A 22,152-nucleotide genomic window follows, 5' to 3' on the forward strand; every position below is an offset into this window, starting at 1 on the left:
GAATTCCTTGAAAAATCATAATGTGTACACAGTGGTTGCTTATGTTTGTTCTAGCAAGAACCTATTACCGTTTACCATCCTGGACCTAAAATTGTACCACAATGCAGGTGTTTCTTCTCTTAGCCAGAGTAGAATTCTTTGGATAAATCATTCACACGAGGAACTTATGATGTAGATGTATTGGATACTTGCAAAGAGTAGTCTCTGTTTCTATAGTTCTGCAATATTTTAATATTAATTTTAGGCATTGAAAACATTTGTGGCTGCAGTACCTAATAATTTGTCCTACTGATGTCTAGCCATGTAAAAACTGTATGAATAGGCTTGGGTGTTTTTTTAAACACTAGATCTGTTGCTGTATAGTCTAGGTAAACTTGCACAAATTTGACTTGATCTTCATCATGGTCTCTGTGCATCACACCTGTGGGATTAAGGTGCCTGCGCCAGCTCCGACTGGTAAATTTACAAGCTCAGCAAAATGATTTTCATACCCTTCCCCTGTGTCATGCACAGGAACTCCCGTCACTCATGCTCATGGGCAGGGGGCAGAATCCTGCCAGTTCTCGTCTGACTGCTGCACAGATTGGACGATCCTCATGCTTTGTTCGGTGAACTTACCTCAAACCTCCTTACAACTCCTCTTATGGACCTCAGGTTTTGCTCAGCCTCTTTATTCTTCTTTGTCTTCATCTTCTTTGATTATAAAAAAAGACTAACTCCAGAATTTATTATCCCCCCCCCCCACTCCTTGGGCCACTCCTTGGGCTTATTTTGCCTTGGAGACACTCATCAGCCAGACTCCTGTACCCACTGTGCCAAATTCTCTAAACAAACTAGAAAGAACCAGACGGCACTCTTGAAATCTGCCTTGACTCCCACTAAAATGGCATCGACAGCTTAAGAAGGGCAAGCATAAAGCCTCCAGAACATGGCTCTGTGGCTTATAAACATGCCACTCCCATGAAACGTCCGACACTGGACCCACTGCAGAACTCAGCAATTCCGCCACTACAACTACTGAACTCTCCGATCTGTTGGCTGAACTCCCCAGTGCCAGAATCACTGACAATTACTCACGCCCAACAACTCCAATTGTCAGAGTCAGACACTGAGATCGACTTGACCCAGTGAAGTTCATCTTGCTCATCACGCTCCAGATAATAAGCCTGGATACCTCTCCATTGTGATTGATGGTCAATAGTGAATCTCAACACCACCCACCCTACATTCAAATGGATGCCCATCAGACCAGACCTTGCCTCCAGCCGTCATCCTCTTGACATCAAAGCCGCTCACTTCATGGCGAGGCACCAACTCCTTCCCAACTGCTGAATGCACCTCCCCTGATCCCATAGGACCAGTGGCAACTACAGCACTGGCCATGATGAAAGTGGATAAATACAAAGTCTGGCTTGGATTTTAAGATCTGTGTAGTTTTTAGCCACAACATGGTACAACCAACAATTTGCATCTCCAGGGTCTTCAAAAGCCAGAGGAGCAGCAATCCTAATAGCTAAAAATGTTTGTTTTATGTTTATGAAAGACCAGTTGGGCAGATTTGTATTTGTTAAAGGATATCAATGTCCCGAGAATGGAGTTACGAGTTCCAAATTCTGTGTCTAATCTTTCTAGTTCAAACTTTAAACTCAATGTCCCGCTGTGGGCTCCTCCGCAGCCTCACGGGCTGCGGCAGGACTGGCGCGACCCGCACCGGGCTTTCAACAAGCCCCAAGCAAAGGCGGCGACAAAGACCAAAGCTACATATATCTTTTTAAATCACACACTTCACAGTCGGCGAGGGTTTGTTCAGCTGCAGGTTAGACATATTCCGTCGGCATATTCACTTCGGCTTCGCTAGATGACGTCAGCTTCTCCAGGTCTTGCAGCGCCGCACCACCTGGCCGGACTGGCCCATTACAGGCTTCGGAGTCAAACAGATTTTTCTTCAGGCTTACAATCTCGCGAGCTGAGCATTCCGGTCGCCGGCTAACACCACCCCCACCCTCTCTAATGGGTGGTACCCATTTTATCTACTCGCCGAAGCTTTCAAACTACTGGGTGGACGGCGAGCTAGGGACAAGGCTGGTAGCTTACACCAGCACGGGGCTAGAACTGACAGCCGTACTGTTCAGCTCAGATGTTACTAACCAGAGGAAAAATCCTCTGTGCCACCGCTCCCCTATCACGAGAATTTCTCAAGAGCAATAATTAGAAAAAGATTGCAAGGCCTTTTGCAGCCCGACCCTAGTTCCAGACAAAATCACAGCATTATCCACGTATGGCGAAGTAGGCACCCCAATCTCAGCTGATTTTGGTGGATGGCAGCAGTCATTAAAGATTGCTGCTACATCATTTAAATGTAAATTAAACAAAAAAAGGTGCTAACCAGCATCCCTGTCATACTCCCTTTTCCAAATTAAATGGATTTGTTAAATTCCCATCATACCCACATAAAATGGGGTCCAGCACTAAAATAGCAATCAGCAATAAAACGCTCATCAGTAGGCTTTGATGGAATAGTCAATTAATAAAGAATGAGTTCAAGCGGCGGAAACAGCTTCTACCAGCTATGGAAACACCAGATAAACAAGAGAAATAATACAGATATCTGGATGTGGCATTAGTAAGTCTGAAGCAGTTAGAATAATATCAAGCTGTCAGTACTTAATACTGAAAGCCCACTAAAGACCCAATTGGTGCAGGCATCCAAAAGCTATGTCAGTGGCTCTGTTCCAAAAGGAGGCAAGAGAAAGCAAGAGTGAAAGAGAAAGCAAGATAATGACTGCTAATCCATGATGATCACAAAGCAAGAAGCAAGGAAAGCAAGCAGTGGGGTCACATCATCATCCAGACAGGAAGCTGTGATTACCTACATGGTGCAGAGTTAGCAAAAGGACACAGGTTCTGGCTCCAGTTATAGGACAAGCGGCAGAGGTCAGAAACAAATGTTTCTTTCCCACCCCAACTCCCCCGGGCCTTGGGAAGTGAAGAACAAGCTAGATGGGGACTCAGGTATGTAACCTGACCAGTCAAAGAGGAAGAATTGGTGCTCCAGGGTCCTGGAAACAATTCCAAACATGATAACAGGTTTTAGGCAGGAGGGGTATGTTGGAGGCGGTCTTGACCTGATCAGGAAACTGGGGCTTTAGCATTGAATGCAAATGGTTGAAATTGGGGTTTTTGGAAAGCAGACAGGAAATGAAAGAGAGACTTGCCAGTTTGTGTTTAGGTAATGGAAATGCTGACAGAGTCTGATCAGTTACTGGGGGTCCTTGATTAGTGGACTAGACATTAGATGGTCAAGCTGCGGCTTCTTCCTCGGACAATTAAGCCCTTTTCTTTTACAACTGCTTTGCATTTACATGGCACTTTCGGCATGCCCCCCCCTCCACCTGTATATCTTTGGCCAGTTTCTTCATACCCTCCATGCATCTGGCGAAGAGAGCTGTGTTTCTTGAAAGCTTATGCTACAGTAAAGTTCGTTAGTCTTAAAGATGCTACTGGGCTTTTTACTGTTTTTCAGTTATTACCATTGACCATGTGTACCGGACAAAAGAACTACACATGGTCCTCCCAGTGCAAATGATCACCATTTTTTCTGAAAGGGGAAATATGTACATTTTCTGCTTCAGTACATGTGTAAGGTAAAGGTTTCCCTTGCTCGAAAGCCAGTCGAATCCGACTCTAGGGATGCAGTGCTCATCTCCGTTTCCAAGCCGAAGAGCCAGCGCTGTCCAAAGATGTTTCCGTGGTCATGTGGCCGGCATGACTAGACGCCAAGGCGCACGGAACACTGTTACCTTTCCACCGAAGCGGTACCTATTTATCTACTTGCAATTTCTTGCTTTCAAACTGCTAGGTTGGCAGAAGCTGGAACCAGAGACGGGAGCTCACTCCATCATGCGGCACTCGGGTCTCGAACTGCTGAACTTCCAGCCTGCAGTTCAGCATCTTAACCACTGAGCCACCGCAGCTCCTCAGTACATGTGTACCAGACCCCAAACTGGATCTGGTATGCATGAACCTAGGCATTGCCCCTTTCAGAAGAAAATTGCAATCATGTGTTTGGGATAATAGCATATAGTGAGTATATTCCATATGTACAATCACAATCTCAAGTAACCACTGTAAAAATCTACTCCAGTTAGTGGGATTGAATTGGGTGCGGTACTGTTATCTCTCCTGGCTCTTTGCCTTTTACCTTGGCCATAGCCAAATACCTGTTTTCTGACTTAATGTGAAACACAGAGAAAGTACCAGTCCCAGCACTGGAGGAGGGGCATAAATAAAATGGAAGCTCCTCCACAATAAACTTTAATCAGATATAATTTGCAGAAGGACGCTTCCATTCCTGGTTCCCAACTCTTTATAATAACATAAGAAGAGCCCTGCTGGATCAGACCAGTGGTCCATCTAGTCCTGCATCCTGTTTCATACAGTGGACAACCAATTCCTCTGGAGGTCCAACAACAGGGCACAAAGGCTGAGGCCTTCCCCTGATGTTGCCTCTTGGCTCTGGGATTCAGACTTTACTGCCTCTGAACGTGGAGGTTCCCTTTAATCACCATGGATGGTAGCTACTGAGATACATATCCTCCATGATCTCAGTTATAAAAACCTGTACTCTTATTTTAGAAGACCACACATTTTGTGAAGCAAGCTCTATCTCATGAAAGAGCTAGTGTGGTGTAGTGGTTATCTGGAAGAGCCAGGTTCGAATCCCCCACTCTTCCATGGAAGCTTGCTGGGTGACCTTGGCCTAGTCACACTCTCAGCCTTATCTGCCTCACAGGGTTGTTGTGATGTGTGTTCCTTGAGTGCCTACTTGAGGGACTCGCTTTCCCCACATGTGCCCCAGAGAGCACTGAGGTCAGGGTCACAACATCGCCTGACTCTCCCTTGTCCGAAAGAAGAGACTTTACTGCCTCTGAACGTGGAGGTTCCCTTTAATCACCATGGATGGTAGCTACTGAGATACATATCCTCCATGATCTCAGTTATAAAAACCTGTACTCTTATTTTAGAAGACCACACATTTTGTGAAGCAAGCTCTATCTCATGAAAGAGCTAGTGTGGTGTAGTGGTTATCTGGAAGAGCCAGGTTCGAATCCCCCACTCTTCCATGGAAGCTTGCTGGGTGACCTTGGCCTAGTCACACTCTCAGCCTTATCTACCTCACAGGGTTGTTGTGATGTGTGTTCCTTGAGTGCCTACTTGAGGGACTCCCTTTCCCCACATGTGCCCCAGAGAGCCCTGAGGTCAGGGTCACAACATCGCCTGACTCTCCCTTGTCCGAAAGAAGCCAGGCTGACTATTACGAGAGCCAGGGCTTTCGCACACTGGTGGAATGAGCTCCCGGAGGACATCAGGGCCCTGCGGGACCTTTTACAGCTCCGCAGGGCCTGTAAAACGGAGTTCTTCCACCAGGCTTTCGATTAGGAGCCGCCACTGACGAATGTGCCCTAGAACATCTTCTGTCCTGGGACCCTGTTGGATGCTGTTTCTACCATTGGGCTGATTTGGAATACCGCCATCATCTGACCCTGTTGGATGCTGTCTTTAGCATTGGGTTGATTTGGAATACCGCCATCATTAGCTTGTCTCTTTATCTGTAAACTGATGTTGTTTAATTTTGTATTGTATTTTTTACTCTTTTAACGTTGTATTGTTCTATGATATTTTAATCCTGTTAGCCACCTTGAGCCAGCATGTCCGGCAAGGCGGGATACAAATAGAAACAATAAATAAATAAATATTTATTTTTCACATTTATATCCCGCCCTCCCCAGTGGGCTCAGGGTGGCTAACAAGGGCAGGGTAATTAGCCGTGCCATAATTAAAAACATAAAACATAATAAGAACATCCAACACTTAAAACAATGGTGCTCAGTCAATTACTAATCTCATACATCCAGGATAGAATCAACACAGTTCCAGGTGGTACTCTCATGATATTTATGCCCAATGGCGACGGCTTATTGGATCTTCTTTACGTTGTCCAGGTTCTTCCTCAGGGCCTCGTCGGTACATCCTTTAAGGAACCATGACGATGGTGGAATAGTGGGGCGGTGACTCCTACTCAAAGAAGTTTTGTCTTTGCATATCTTAAAACATCTTCATCATGTTACACTGTAATTTGCTGTTCAGCCTGTCTATAAGTTTGAACTCTACCTTCCATTCCAGGGTATTTGAAAAAAGTGCACACACACACAAAAGCTCATACCTTGAATAAACCTTTGTTGGTCATAATGGTGCCACATGACTCTAAAATAGATTTTCATAGTTTTTTCCTCAGACAGGTTTCCAAAAATCAAAATGACCGGACATACTGTGAGAGATAGGAGGCCGTCCACACCCTAGTTGTCAAACAACCAATCTTTTGCTAAAGCCTGAGAAGATTTGAAAGCTGTGGTGACTCCCAATCAGCTTTCAAGAAGCTGACAAAATGTGAAGAAGAGAGAAGAGGGATGACAGTTGAGGTCTGACCTTTGAAGACTGCTGACGGATTAGAGAGAATAGTCTTGAGGGAAGATCTTAGAACCCCTGCATATAAGTGGGTCTAATCAGGTTTGAAACTATTCTTCCCACATGCATACCCCCTGAACCACATTATTTCATCAAAAAACTTAAATCTAAATCCAGTTAACTTATACTGACCCCCAAATCCTCCTATCTTGTAGGCATTGTTCCACTGATATTTCTTTTTTCCATAATCACTTATAAACCATTGTTTCATATGGTTTGACATTACTTATTTCAATTAACAGCAAATATCATTTTCTCCGCTTTCTTTGATAGGATTATGCCTGGGGAACTCTGATGATCTTCTCTGCTTGCATAGTTCCTAGGTTCATTACAGGTGTCAGTGAGCACAAAAAAGAAGGAGTGGCTATACACGAAAGTTGAATCAAACTCATATAATAATGATTATATGTCACGACTGCAGATTGTGTGTGCCCCCAAAGCCTCAACTGTCATTATATGTTTGCAAAATGTACATATTTTTTTTAATGTACAACTCATACAAAAGCATCATTTATCAGAAGTTAACACAGTCCCTGTCTCACTTTTGGCACCAGCCTTATGACACACTTCCGGTGATGTCAGGGGGTGTGGCCTTATGACACACTTCCGGTGATGTCAGGGGGTGTGGCATATGCTAATGAGTTATGCTAATGAGTTCCCCTAGCTCTTTTTCTACGAAATGACCCCTGAGGAGAACTATAAATTAAGTAAATGTATAAAGTTCCTTGAATCCATATTGATTAATAGTTTGAGATTTACATTTATTAAATAATTATAATTAAACAGATACAGAAAGGGCATGCCACAATATATTTCTGAGTTCTTAAATAGCTGCCGGACTCTTTGTTGTTTTGAATTGGTCTCCTAATCAGACACATGGCTGGAACACGAAGTGACAAGGCTCGGGCTTCTACTGTGGTGCAAACGTTCCCTTGCTTGGCTTGTTTCTTTTTGGGAGTGAATAGGAGAAGGAGGTGAATGAAGAGCAGGCTGTGCTTCTCTGAAAGAAAGGAAAATAATTGTGCTGTAAATAGCAAGGGTCTGATTTATCAGATCAAAATGGGAGTGAGATTTGAACCACACATGAGACAGACACCCACATGCTGATTGTTTGTGCAGTGGCAGTATTATTACTTGAGAATGAGCCACTTCTGTCAATACCAAAGGGAGTGCAGAAGTGCCTCAACCTGCCCAGAGCGCTGTTTGTGGGTCACTTAGCAGCGTTTCATGCACCCAGGCTCAATCAACTGCTTCCATGGTGAATACATGATAAGATAGCACTGACAGATAGCATTAGGGCTTTTCCCTGACATGTCACACTAAAACGACATGGAGAACTGGTGAAGACGTGCAGCATAACTAACCTGTCATGCATCGACAGCCTACAAACCATGTTCCAACACTGGATGTTTCTAAAATATCAGAGGGCTACATCATATAGCATTCACCACCTGTCCATTTGAAAAAGAGGCATTTTTTTTCTTAACAGGGATTCACTATATACTTTAATTTTCATTTTAATTTCACTTTAATAGGGGAGCGGTGGCGCAGGCAGTAAGAGCGCCTGCAAGTAACATCAATGAACAGCCGTTACGGCTGTTCGAGACCCACCATGGTCAGGGTGAGCTCCTGGCCCTAGTCCCAGCTTCCGCCCACCCAGCGGTTCGAAAGCATTAAAATGGCAAGTAGATAAATTGGGTACCTGCCCCTAGGTGGCGGGGGGCACCCTCCTCCTTGTGAGGTAGAGGTATCAACGGCGGCGGCACCAATGGCGGTGGAGCAGTTCCTGACGACCCAGTGGAGACTCAGTGGAGCGACGTCGACGTCGGAGGTGGAGCCCGGAAAAGGTGGAGGCTGGAGAGCGTGGTGACGTGCGGAGCCACCAAGAACATTAGCCGCAGCCGACACGGTGCTACGCGCCAGAACGAGGCCTGCCAGAGGAAGCTACCCGGAAAAGACCGGCTCCAGAAAAAAGAGCACCAGAAGGACGCCGATACCCGAAGCCGCTAGAGGAAGCCAGAAAAACAACAAGCCCTGGGTGCTGGTAGGCAGACACCACCCATCAACAATGTGGCCCTAGTTAGGGAATTTGGAATATGTATGTAAACCGCTCAGAGATCTGCCAAAAAGGTTAGAGCGGTATAAATTTTAAAAAAGAGAAAGATCCAATGCTTGCATTGTTTCTGTTTGCAACATAGTAAAGCTCCCCGTTGTGATCTTAAAGTTCACATCACCAGGCACATTGGTATTTGCATTCCCACAAGAAACTAAGGGCTTAGCTGTCCCACCTAGGTGGGACAGCGTTTCAAAGTCCATCATGGTGGCCTAATCATCATTAGGTCTGAAGGCTGGGGGAAAGTGGAGTGCCTGTCCTCCCCACCCATGGTTGTCAGGGGGGTTGGGCTCCTGAAAACAGTGTGAGGAGACGGACAGGTGGCCCTCCTCCACCCACATCGTGGTCCAGATCAGGTTTGGGCCCCTGCAGCATTTGTAAACAGAGCCATTTTCATCCCTGAAATGGCAGAGGCATCCCCTGGTGGACTGGGGGACTCCGTCATGTCCAGTTGAGTCCTTAGCGTAGCACTATCCAGGACAAGCAGCTTGCAGTGACCCAAGAAAAATCTTCTATTTAAACAGGCATCATATGACCCTCTGGAGTGGAATTGGAAATAGCATATTTTGGCTGGGGAAAGATAACCTAATCTACATTCCCCATCGTGTAGATCTAGACCTGTTGATGTGTGTGCCTGCTTGTCTTATATGCTACTTCTGGGAGAAAAGGTTGAGAAAAGGGATTGGCTATTTGTTGGAAAAATTTCTTTCAGCTACAGATTTTATTCTAGCTGATCATACGGAAATCCTTCAAGCTATTGGAGGCTAATACCACAGCAGAACCACCAAGGTTCACGTTTACCTGTTATCGAAGATTTCAAACAATCTCTGTATACAGAAGAGTCCAGTTTCCCTTCCCCCTAGGCAGTTTCCCTTCCCCCCTAGGCAGTAGATTTTACGGAGCTGTTTTAGGCACACATGCCTACATTCCATCTTTATTCTCACCTTCAATTCACAATCTAATTCTTTTGCTTCTACTTGAATTGTGCTTCTCCTGGTGTCTCGGATGGGATGAAGAACAGCAGAAACTGTGCTTGGGTATTGCCACGGCACATATGGCCTTGTTGGCATCTTTCTAACTGTGATTGTCTCCCACAGCCCAGAGCTGTCCCTTTCTAGAACGAATTCCTTGCTTGCCATTCATGATGGTGGATCATTTTCTCACTGCCTCAAGCAGCATCATAATTTTTTGTGTGATAAGCATGTGCACTGAAATCGGAAATGTTTGTTACAGTAATTTTGGCCGGCTCAGGCCTTTTTGTGTTGCGATATTGTAATTTTCAGCATGATTTACCTCACGGATTTTGTCCACAGAAAGGACAAAACCAGTTTGGTGTAGTGGTGAAGTGTGTTGGACTGGTATCTGGGAGAGCCAGGTTCGAATCTCCACTTGTGCCATGGAAGCTCACTGGGTGAGTTTGGGCCAGTCACACACTGAGTGCATTCAGACGGGCTGTTTAGTCCGCTTTCGGCCCGCCTCAGAAACGGATTTTTATCTGCACGATCACACAGTCAACATCTGCCTCCCGTCCCCAGCTTTAACCGGAGTATTTTGATACCAGGTCCCCAAGTGGTGTTTTCCTGATTCTCTGGTTCCAGCCGCATTTTCCCCCTTTAAACCCCCTCCCCGCTCGAAAGCTGCCCGAGGCTTCCGCTTTTCGCCCACCATTTTTTAAAAAGCATTGGCGGTGTGTGCATAGGCAGCGGTCCGCCACAGGGTTATTAAAAACAATGTTTAAATGGTGCTTAGTTTTAGCCTTTAGACGAGTTCGGGATCTCACGGAGGGCATTTTCAGCGGTAAACGTTTAAAGGGAAGTGTTCCTTTAAAGTTTAAAGAGACGGGTTGAAGTGGAAATCGCTGTTCTGCGCAGGTGTGAAACTTTTAGTTCCACAGATGCGCATGCTCAAAATGAGAGAGAGAGAAAAACAACAGTGCAGCGATCCGGAGCAATTTAAACTGCTCCCAGCATGCCGTCTGACCGCACCCACTGTCAGCCTAACCTGCCTCACGGGCTTGTGGTGAGAATAAAACAGAGAGGAGAATGGTGCCAGCCGCCTCAGGACCCCACTGGGGAGAAAGGCAGGGTACAAATCAAGTAAATAAATAATAAATAAATGTGGTAAATAAATAATGAAGATGTGGGAGAGCCAGTTTGGTGTCGTGGTTAAGTGCGCAGACTCTAATCTGGGAGAACCGGGTTTGATTCCCCACTCCTCCACTTGCGTTTGCTGGATGACCTTGGCCAAGCCATAGTTCTGATAAGAGCTGTCCTTGAAAAAGAGCAGTTTCTATCAGAGCTCTCTCAGCCCCACCTCCCTCACAGGGTGTCTGTTGTGGGGAGGGGAAGGGAAAGGAGTATGTAAGCTACTCTGAGACTCCTTTGGGTAGTGAAGGGCGGGCTATAAATCCAATCTCTTCAATCTCTTCTTCTTCTTCTAAAAGAGTTTGGGCAATGAAGGGCAGGGTATAAATACAATCTCTTCTTCTAAAAGCAAAATAAGGAAGACTAAAGCCCTGCATAATTATCAGTACTGTGCTGTGAAAGTGGTTTCAAGTAAGCTTGTAAAGTTACCAATATTGGTTACAGGAAACGCGAAGAAGAAAACAGAAGGAAAGCCACCGAGTTGCAGAAAGAAATCAAGAACTTCAAGATCAACGGGATCCCATTGCAGCGGCAGGATCAGCAGTGCCTTTTGGGAAAGGAGACGGAAAGAAGGTTCCACATCCCACAGCGGTGCCCCGTTCAGCAAGGTGATGCTCATAAGAAAAGGCCATCCTCCAGCAGCACTTTTCGAGACCAAGCGGAAAGAAGCCGGAGGGACTCAGCTATGATCTTACTGAACAAGGAGGCCACCAGGAACCAGTGCCACTCCACAGAACAGCTCGGTGAAGATCACAGAAGAAAAAAGGGTTGGTCATCCCTGTATTGCCTTTGGTCAGGGCTAGAAGTCTGAAGGTGAGCAGGTGGTCAGTCAGGGGAGAGGGTAAGAGAAGAGGTCAGTCTGCCTGAGCAATGGATTGTTCCGGTCAAGGAGTCAGGCTGGGCCCTGATATGGATAGCCAAGGCCAGCCCAGTCTCATCAGATGTCAGAAGCTAAGCAGGTTTGGCCTGGTCAGGGTTTGGATGGGAGACCATCAAGGAACCCCAGGGTCACTCACCATGCAGTGGCAGACAATGGCAAACCACCTCTGACGTCTCTTATCTTGAATATCCTACTGGGTCATCATAAGTTGACTTGATGGCAAAAAGGGGGGGGGAGTCAGGCCACCGTCAGCAACTTTGTAAGGCCAAGTAGAGCGTTACCGGAGCTGTGCTAAGTCAGTGACCGCAATAGCACCCCCTGGCCACCTGCAGTGCTAGTGCAGCAGAGAGCAGGCCAACAGCTTCTCCTTCTGGCAAGGTACCACAGAGGAACAGAGAGTCAGGCCCTTGAGTTCTTGCATAATTAACACCAGACGATGGGTACAGATAAACCATCATCATCGAGAATTTGCTTTGTATCATTTGTATGGTTTGTGTGTTTCTCATCTGTAGTCTCCTGCCATTTCAAGCTTTATAAAAATGCTGTTTGGCGCTTTTGGCGATAGATATTATGTGTGATCGGGAAAGGCTTGTAAATGTATACTAAATGGTAACTTCTAATAGCTTTGACCATATAATAAATAATATAGTTCTTGGCATTCAGAAATACTTCATTGAGGATGATTTGAACTTTTTTGCTTCCTAAAAAGCGGGCTGAAAATGACATCTGATCACTCGGATATTATTAAATCGCAGAGCTAGAAGGGGTGCGGCAGGCCACTGCTCAGTTCAGGAAATCCAGTGGTAGAATATTCCCAACAGATTGCTGCCCAGCCTTTTCTTGAAGACCTCCAGCGAGGGACGGCCCACGGCCGAGTAGTTGGTTTCATTGTCAAAAACACTCACCGCTCTGGGGCATTGTCATATTGGTAAAAAGTTGTACCCCTCTGCCAGTTGGTAGTGTTGCCAGTCTCCACAGGCAATCCCCAGGAGATTTTTTTGTAGGATGGGGAGCGTGACAAATGCTGTGGCAGGCAAAACTGACGTTGCCATGGTCCATTACATTCTAGGAATTCCCCCAGTCTCTATGGTAAAGGCCACTAGAGATTTGGGAAATTCCTATAGCATCACAGATGTGGCAATACTACTTCCAGCTGCTCAACCAGAAGTGATGTCATTATGTTCATGTTGATGGTTCCCTCTCCCATTTTTCTTTACCGCTGCTCTCTAGAGCCAGGTTGTGTCAGTGCAGGTGAGGGAGGTTAACATAGCAGGCAACATAACATTCCTAGCAGTTGGGGTCCAATTAAATAAGTTTATATTAGGAAATTAGAAATGAGATTTCTTCCTACTGATTTCTGTCTGTGTGTCTCCCTAGAGCTTTCCAAGGCAAACTACAAAAGCAAGTCTATCTGTATCACTCCTCATCCCATTAAGGAAAACGATGGATCTGAGCATCAGGTGGTAGTGAAGCATCCAGCTGTATCTGCCACCGCTGGCAGGGATGGTAAAAAACACAAAGAATCTGTTGCAAAAGCAAATGGGAGTTCCTTGCATGCCAGCAAAAGGCACATCCCCAGCAGGAAAGCCGCCAGCTCCAGGGAGAAATCAGAAAATCAAAGTCAGTCAATAAACAGCAACATCAGCCATTGTGAAGAAACACCAGTGTGTGTTCGAAACAGTAACTTCACTAATGGAAGCACAAAGAATTCAAGGCAGTGTGAAATGGCACTTAAAGGCAGCCCACAGCCGCTGAAAGCAAAAAGCAAAGAGTTAAACGCTGAGAGATGGTCTCCCGCTGGCTCCAGCAGGCCTGGAAGTGCCACGGCAGGAAGTGTGAACATCAGAAGAGACACTGTGAGGGCTGCCGTTACACAAACCAACAAGTCAGCAAATGAGGACAGTGCCAGAAAGGCCTGCCCTTTGCTGCATAACAGTGAAAGGACTACAAGGTTTGTGCCCAACAGACTGGCAATGGGCAGTGTCTCCGGAGACCATACAAAACTGGGCAGGCCAGCTCTGACTGCATCCGGGCATGCAGAAGGGCCACTGGGCTCCCTTCAGCACAGGAACACCAATATTGAACTTATCCCAGTAGCCATCCGGATGCAGGTCATAGAGAAGGAAAGGGCAAGGAAGGAGTTGTTCCGGAAGAAGAACTGTGCTGCTGCTGTTATTCAAAGAGCATGGAGAAGGTAAGGAGATGTTCCGTTTCTTCCTTCCTTCCTCCCTTACTTTGTTTGAATGACTCGAGATTTCTTCAGGAGATTTAGCATGCAGATTAAGTTTTGAGGCTGTGGCATACTTTGAATTACCAAGCCTGAGGTTGGTAAAACCAGCCTGGCGCTAGTGGTTCAGTAGAGAAGCTAGCCACTGTGCTGGATGCATCAGCTTGTCCATTGCCACTTTGTGTGCTAAAATAATGCCTCAACAAAGGATGCATCCTCTTTCCACATACAGATATTATATGAAAGACCAAGTCTTCATGAGCTGCTTGGAGAGATCATTAGAGGTACAAATCATGAGCATTTGGGTGGCATTGTACCTCTGACGAGGGGGCAGGGCTCCCTGGTAGGATGCAGGCTTTATATTCAGAAGGTCCTATGTTCAGTCCCCATTGAAGGACCTCTTCCAGAGACCCTGAAGAGCCACTGATTGTCAGAGTAGACAGTACTGACCTTGAACAACCAAGAGTCTGACTTAGTAGAACGCAGCTTTGTGTGAGGTAGTAGGAGTGGAAAGTGCTGCCAAGTCACAGACAACTTATGGTGACCCCCGTACGTTTTCAAGGCATGAAATATTTAGAGGTGGTTTGCCATTGCCTTCCTCTGCGTAGCAACCCTAGACTTCCTTGGCGGTCCAGTATAGACCAGGGCTGACCCTGCTTAGCTTTCAAGATCGGACAAGATCGGGCTAGCCGGGGCCATTCTGGTCAAGGCAGTGGAAGTACTAAACTAGTGAATGGAAATGTTAAAGGATGGGACTAGGGTAAATAACTTAAGACTTAATCAAGATGGGAAACGAGACTACTTTTGTAGTTCTGAGTCTCAGTTTGTTTCCAGGCTCAGTTTTGGGGTGTTGGATTTGACATTTAAAGTCCTAAATGTGCTGGGCTTAGAGTAACTTAAAGGGCTGCCTCTGTTGTATCAACTTACCAGGAGATTCCAGTATGTGGGAACTCGCTTTAGCTGAGGTTAGGTTGACTGGGGAACTCTTCCAGCTGTAGCTCCCCGATCATGGAATTCCCTCACCAGGAAATGAGATAGGCTCCATCCCATCTGGACCAATCTGAAGACTGGAAAACATTTGAATTGGGCCAATCTGAGGACTGGAAAACATTTGAATTGGAGTGAAATAGGAAACAGCATTTGTTGTCTATACCTCTGTGCGTGCTCATTGTTATGAGATATTATGATGATAAATTGTTTGATATTCTAACAGTAATCCTAGTCAGTGAGAAAAGGAATTGGGTGGATAGGTGAACAGTGGGTAGCGGCAGAGTGAATGGTAAGAAGAGTGAGCACATGGTGCAGGATTCAAAAACTAAAAAGGAGAGTGCAGTAGGAGGAACCAGAGCCTGATGATAACAAAGAGAGAGGAAAAGAACAGGCTAGAGGACACAGAATATGAAAGGGAGAAGAAACACTGAAGGAAAGAGCAGTGGAAATATGTTCCTTCCCTCACTTGGCAAATGCTTCACCTATAGAGGGAAATGTGGCTACCACGGTGCCTTGCCTTCTTTTTTGTCCCTGTACATACATGGCCCTGAAAGTGGTTGAAAGGTGCGGGGGGCTCAAAACCAGCACAAGAGATGAAATTAAGGCTAGTAAGAACTGTGTATGTTATCCCAGAAGTTCAAAAACAGAAGAGGAAGTTGGACATTTCCCTGTAGTGTGTCAAGCAGATTATTCTGTAGCCTTCAGTACAAGTTATGTGATCCACATCAGCATTTTGATCATTGTCGTGGCTTCTATGCAGTCCCACATGGGGACTGCGGCATTGCAGGCTGGCCAATCGGGAAGAACTTTCAAGCTTTTTTTTTTTTTTTAAGTTTTATTTATGTATTTTCTGTTACAAAAAACAAACAAAAAAGAAGTTCAGTTTTACATAACAATCTTTTGAGTGTACTTTATACATTTTTTTCCATCCATTTATCTACCCTGTTCCATCTTTTCTTAAAAACTTTGTCATCTCTCCCTACTAATATTTGATTTAATTTGTCCGCTTCGGCTATTTCCAGGATTTTCTCGACTATCTCATCTTTTCTGGGTAATGTATCAGTTTTCCAATTCTTGGCTACAAGGATTCTGCTTACTGTGAGAATATATAAAATAACACAGTGATCGTCCTTGCTCAATCTATCTGGTATCATGTTCAAAAGAAACGTTTCGGGACGGTTTTGCAATTCTATGTCTGTTAACTTTTTTATCAGGTTTTTAACCATTTCCCAAAAGTTAAAAAAAAAACAAAAACAAGGCTGCATGTGGCCTTTGTGGAGGAAGAAGCAGGGGTCAGAGTTCCTTTCAAAATGTACAGCCGGCTTTCCCACAAAGCTCCTGAAGTGGTAAATTTTCAGAAGCTGTACTGCCTTGGGCCACTACAGGAAATTAAAGGGTGCTACTGCCAGAAGGATGGGTTTTTTCGCAGATGATAACCAGATCTTATCCAATTCAGACTTTGATTTTGCGAAATTCATTTTTTTGTCCTTATTGAACCTTGAGTGCAATACTGTCTTTTCCCAACTAGTAATAGTAAGGTTCAAATTCAATTCTTGTAAAGACTCAAATGTTTTCAATTTTTTTTCTTTGGTTAACAATGTTTAAGAGGAAGTTGGACATTTCCCTGTAGTGTGTCAAGCAGATCTTTCTGTAGCCTTCAGTACAAGTTATGTGATCCACATCAGCATTTTGTTCATTGTTGTGGCTTCTATGCAGTCCCACATGGGGACTGCGCCATCTCAGGCCGGCCTCGGGGAAGAACTTTCAAGCTTTTAAAGAAGTTTCCAGAGCCTCAATGCTCCCCCTCCCCTCCATCCTGAGTGTAGCCTTTCCCACCCAAAGGGTCACGTGATAGAGTCAGGCTGTACTGATGTAGCTTCCCCAGGAGGCATGGGCTGGGGTCCGGCAGGACAGGTCACAGGCAAGATTGCAAAGAGTAACCAAAGTCCAGTCCAAAAGTCAGGGGTTCCACAGAGCAGGTTTACCAAAGTCCAGTCTAGGGTCAAGGAGTTACAGGTCCAGTCTGAGGTCAGGGGTTCCAGAAAAGCCGGTTGTCAGGTCCAGTCCAAGGTTCAAGGTTGCAGAGGTCCAGTGGCAGCAAGGTTGGTGGCTCAGTAGCAAATTGTATTTGTTGAGTCCACAAACTGCTACTTCTCCCGCCTGAATTCCTTGGCAGTCATCCTGAAACTACTCACTTGTCTCTTCCACTAACAGATGACAACACACCATGAGTCTTGCACTGCTTCTTCTTGTTTCTTGTAGTTCTAAGCCTCTCTGGCAGCATTGGTGCTGCAAGGGTGTGGGTGAGCTAGGTGGGCTGGGAGTGGCTTCTGAAGACTTGTTTACTGTTTCAAAGCTACAAGGTGTTGGCTCAGTTTCATCCATAGGCTGTGACTCTTAATCAGCTGATAACCTGATCTCTTGTTGTTCTCCTTCTGGTTGTTCACTTACCGGCTGAGGGCCAGCAGGTAGCTCTTCATCACTCAGCACAGACTGACTTATGGCACAGAGAAAGCACTCTCTTCTGGCTGCCATAAGGAGAACATGAGTTTACTTGACCTGCATTCTTCAGAGCCTTTTCTTCTTGATTTGAACTTCAATTTTGGGTAGGATAGTGTTATTTTTAAAGTATGAGGAGTGCAGAGACAAGCTGTCTCAAAATGATGAGCACAAGTCCTGCCTCTTGTGCTTGGGCAAAGGCCACAATACGACTAAATGCCCACTTGTCACGGTCTAACACCTAAAGCCCGAGAGGGGAGGGCAGCCAGGCCTAAAGTGGCCTTGTGGGTGAAGGCATTAGGTGCCCTGGACCCCTTGAGGAAAAAGAGGCGTAATCCAATAAAAGACAAGGGCTCTGTCTGTGGCCTTGGTACCAACACCCTCAGTGGTGGAATTGGCGGAAGCATTGTAAAAAAAAGGAAAAAAGAAAACCAAGACTTCCTCGAGCACCATTCTCCTTCCTCTCAATGTCAACTGTTGACGCCTCAACATCAACAAGCACCATCTCCTCAAGGATGGAGCCCAATCTCTCCTTAAGGTCGATGGGAATTTCCCACCTGACACCAACTAACTGAGTCAGCGCAGAGTTGACCATCGATGCCAATAGATCAATATTCACCATTGCCTCAACAATGTCCAGCCCCAGTTTGAATTGACCTCAATCTGGCCCAGCACTGGACCCCGTGACCATCAGGGCACAACCTGCATTCCCCTAGGTGTTCTGATGCTGAAGTCTGTGAGATCCCACATCAGTCTACAGAACCACTGTTGAGCCACAAGCAGCAAGCACCCCATTGTCTCCTCCGCAATGGCCATCTCATCAAACTACCTGGTTCCTGGTCCCATCCATATTTCCACCCTAGTGGAGACCTTGGGATCCTCAGCAGCATGCACCATATGCTTGGCTCCCCTTACAACCTGTCTCCAGGGAGAAGAGACCCAAAGGTCAATGAAGTAAGCAGGACACTATTAGGGAGTCAACTTCACATCTCCTTTTGGACTCTAAGGAGGGGATAGATCCAGGGTCGGAGGCAAAATCAGAAGATACTTCTATGCCCTCACCTACTGATGCTGTGAATGAACCATCACCCCCATCACCTACAGAAGATTTAAAGTTGTACTCTGAACAACTAATCTGAATGGCTAAAGCGTTGTACTTAAAGTATCTCTTTTCAGAACCTCAGCCCACCAATCCCACACCAGACTCCAGACTGATTATCTTGCCTATGCTCCAGGGGATATGTGACATTGCAATGGGGATATGGTCCAAATCTACCTCATCTGTGGCTTTGGCCAAGAAACTTGAAAATTTATATGAGGACAGGGAAGACAACTGCATCTACCTTTTTCATCACCCACAAGCTAATTCCCTTGTATCAGAAGTCTTGCCAGCCAGAGGCAGAGCGGGATCCCACTGATCCCTGCTTGATAAGGAAGGCCGTAGACTGGACTACCTGGGCTGTAAGGTCTATTCAACGGGTGCCATGGGCCTACATTATGAGGTGGTACCAAATGTTGCTCCGGGATTGCATGACACAGTTCATTGAGTTACTCCCAGAGGATAAGAAACCACTTGCAAAAGTGCTGGTCTCAGAGAGGCAGAAACTGGGCAAACAGCAATTGAACACAGCCAGACACATGGCTGACCGTCATAGCAGAGACATGGCATCTGGCATTGTTTAGCGCAGACACTCTTGGCTGAGGTCATCAGCCCTTCCCCAAGACACTAGGGCCAAGATTGAGGACTTTCCATTCAAAGGTTGGGAGCTTTTTAGTGACCAGACCAATGAAGTTTTGGGTCGCACCCTCAAAAATAAAATAGCCAAATCCCTAGGGATCCCCCCAGCCCCTACTCAACCTTATAAACAAAGGTACTTTCTGTGACACTCACAGGGGTTCCAGCAAGCCAGACCCTACCGATATTCTGACTACAGCTATCAGGCCTCTCAGCGTTCTTACAGAACCTCCTATTCCCAAGTATCTCGGGGCAGGAAACAATTCAAATGGGGAAGCATCCTTCCAATTCCCTGAAAGAACAACAACCTATGGGGTCAGCAGCATCTTGAATATCCTGAGAAACGTGGGTTTTTTTGGACTGGTTGTCCAAGTTCTTTGAGGCATGGTTGAAAATTACAGAGAATTTGTGGGTGTTATCCATAATAAATAAGGGTTATTACTTGGAGTTTCATTATTTGCCTCCATTTCACCCCCCTATGGAGTCCTCCTCAGATTCCTCCACATTTCTGTCTCAAGAGGTCTTTGAACCTCATGTCCAAGGGCACAATTAAGAAACTTCCCCTGGGCTTGGAGGGAGTAGGGTTTTGGGGATTTTTTTGCAATTGATAAGAAAGGGGGGAAGGTCCGTTTTAGATCTGAGGGCCCTGAACAAATATTTGAGCATTCTGAAATTTCGTATGTTATCCCTTCAAGAAGTACTGCCCCTGCTAGACAGATCTATGGTTCATAGTACTTGACCTCAAGGATGTCTATTTTCACATAGTGCCTGGGTATGACCTCAGCCTCAGAAAGTTCTAGAGCTAGCCTCAGACATTTTGGCAGGCTTTCTCCTCCACTCTGAGGAACAGGCATCTACTGTGCATGCCTGGAACTGAGGAGGAAGACACCCCCCACTTAGTTCTTTTCCAGCCGCCGCAGAATTCATATCTCATCATCTCTCTCTGTTATTACTTCGGCTCCTCAACATTTTTTCTTCAACTTCCCGACTTCGTTTTTCCTTCCTTGTCCTTCTCTATGTCCTCCTTTGACTGCAAAAAAAATAAAATAAAAATCATTGACTTTCCTTCATGAGTCAATCCTTTTTTCCCTCCTCCCCCCGCTCTGTCCGCCAACTTGGGATCCCAGCGCATGGAAGGTTCGGTATTTTTCAAAAGGTGTACTTGTTTCAGTTCTGAGTTACTATCTACAGACAGCCACAGTCTTTGTTTGGTCTGCCTTGGTGAGGCATATTGGGTAGAAGCGTGCCTTCATTGCTCTAAGTTTACTAAGCTAGCAAGAAAAAATGGTGACCCAACTTCGCACCCTCTTGTTAGAGGTATCTCTATCTGGTTATGGCTTCTACCCCAACTAACTCGACATCACCTCTCCTGCCACTGAGGGGAGATTTGATTGTCTTAGATCCTCTGTCTTCACCATTAAGAAACTCTCAAAAGACAAGCCTTCAAAATGGTCATCAGGCTCAACTCCATCGGTTCCGAAATCTAAAAACCTAGACAACCACCAGCTTCAACCACGATCACAGTGGAACCCTTGGTCATATCTGGGCTGTTGACATCCACTCCAGTAGATCAACTAGCCAATGCTCCAACCACACATCATCCACCAAAGCAAACGTCCTTGGCTCCAACTACTTCTGCTGCTCTGGCTCTGATTGACTCTTCTTTGGCAGAGCTCTTACCCTCTGGCCAACAGACGATCAGCGTCTCTTCTCAATCTCCATGTCTGGTCATTCACCATCAGGGGGTTCCTGATGGCACCGAACCCATTGCTAGTTTCCGGAGAGTCTCGTTGGTCCTTTATGCAAATCTTCACTGACTGACAAGTTCACTATCACTCCCAAAGTCCTTCGCATGGGAAATCCCCAGGTCTAGATCTAATTTCTCCAGAGCTGATCAAAAGGAATGCAGATTGGTGGGTGCCGGTGCTGGCATCTCTGTTCATGCAAATTGACCAAACAGGGAAAATCCCTAAGGATTGGGGAGTAGCTGTTATCATCCCACTATATAAAAAGGGCAACAAAGAAAACCCTAATAACTATAGACCAATCAATTTGTTAAGCATAGTGAGTAAACTTAATGGTCAGGGACCGACATACCTGAGGGACCACATTTCCCCACATGTTCCCCAGAGAGCACTGTGGTCAGGGTCCCAAAATTGATTGACCCTCCCGGGACCTAAAGACACCAGACTGGCTATAACTAGGGCCAGGGCCTTCTTAGTGGTGACTCCGTATTGGTGGAATGAGCTCCCAGAAGAGATCAGGGCCTGCAGGACATTATGCAGTTCTGCAGGGCCTGCAAGACAGAGCTCTTCTGCCAGGCCTTCAGCCAGGAGCCACCACCCCCCAATAATTGTTCATAACTTGTTCATTGGTTTCAAGGGTCCCAACAACGGGAGGGCAGCACCCTCACCGTCATTGTCTAGATGGGTGGTGTCATCAATCAAAATAGCATACAACAAAGCAGGCATACCTTGCCCTGTTGCTCTAAGGGCTCATTCCATGCGGGCTCAAGCCTCATCAGCATCTTTTCAGGCTATCTCTGGACAATGTCTGCAAAGCAGCTACCTCATCAACAACTCTGAATATTCATCCAGCATTGCTCCATGGATGTGGACTCCTGGAATGAGGCGGCTGTGGGAAAAGCCATCTTACAATCAACCTGCCGCTGATCAGCCCACACCCACCTCCTCGGCTTGCTAATCTCCCATGTGGGACTGCACAGCAGCCACAATGATGAAAATGGGGTCGCACTTACCTGTAACCAGTGTTCCCCCTAAGCTGAATTAGTGTGAGCTAGCTCACAGTTTTTTAGCCTCCAGCTCACATATTTTTGTCTTTGCTCGGGAAGGATGGCTCCAGAACAAACTAATTTATGCAGTAACTAAATCAGTTGCTCACAACTTTAATGCCAATAGCTCACAAAGTAGAAATTTTGCTCACAAGCAGGGCTCTTTTTGTAGCAGGAGCTCCTTTGTAATGTAGCCAATCCTCCAGGAGCTTACCGAGCTCTTCTTACAGGGGCTACTGTAAGCTCTT

The 22,152-nt window shown here is 45.9% G+C and overlaps 2 protein-coding genes across 2 annotated transcripts in view; both read left to right on the top strand.

Moving 5' to 3' along the window:
• Positions 1-11,593, top strand: part of INVS (inversin) — an 86,515-nt gene extending 74,922 nt beyond the window's left edge. Inside the window, exon 12 of the mRNA XM_015414054.1 lies at positions 11,227-11,593. Coding sequence (XP_015269540.1) covers positions 11,227-11,593 — 367 coding nt within the window. The remainder of the gene's footprint in view (positions 1-11,226) is intronic.
• Positions 11,594-12,098: 505 nt separating this feature from the next.
• On the top strand, positions 12,099-13,856 carry LOC107112856 (inversin-like; the record flags this gene model as incomplete). Its single annotated transcript, XM_015414055.1, has 2 exons — positions 12,099-12,102; positions 13,040-13,856. Coding segments are annotated over exons 1-2 (821 nt in total), but the record flags the coding sequence as incomplete, so codon positions are not given.
• Between the last annotated feature and the right edge of the window lie 8,296 nt (positions 13,857-22,152).

The sequence above is a fragment of the Gekko japonicus genome, unplaced genomic scaffold (assembly GCF_001447785.1).
Source record: "Gekko japonicus isolate JY-2015 unplaced genomic scaffold, Gekko_japonicus_V1.1 scaffold3110, whole genome shotgun sequence".
Taxonomy (NCBI): Eukaryota; Metazoa; Chordata; class Lepidosauria; order Squamata; family Gekkonidae; genus Gekko; species Gekko japonicus.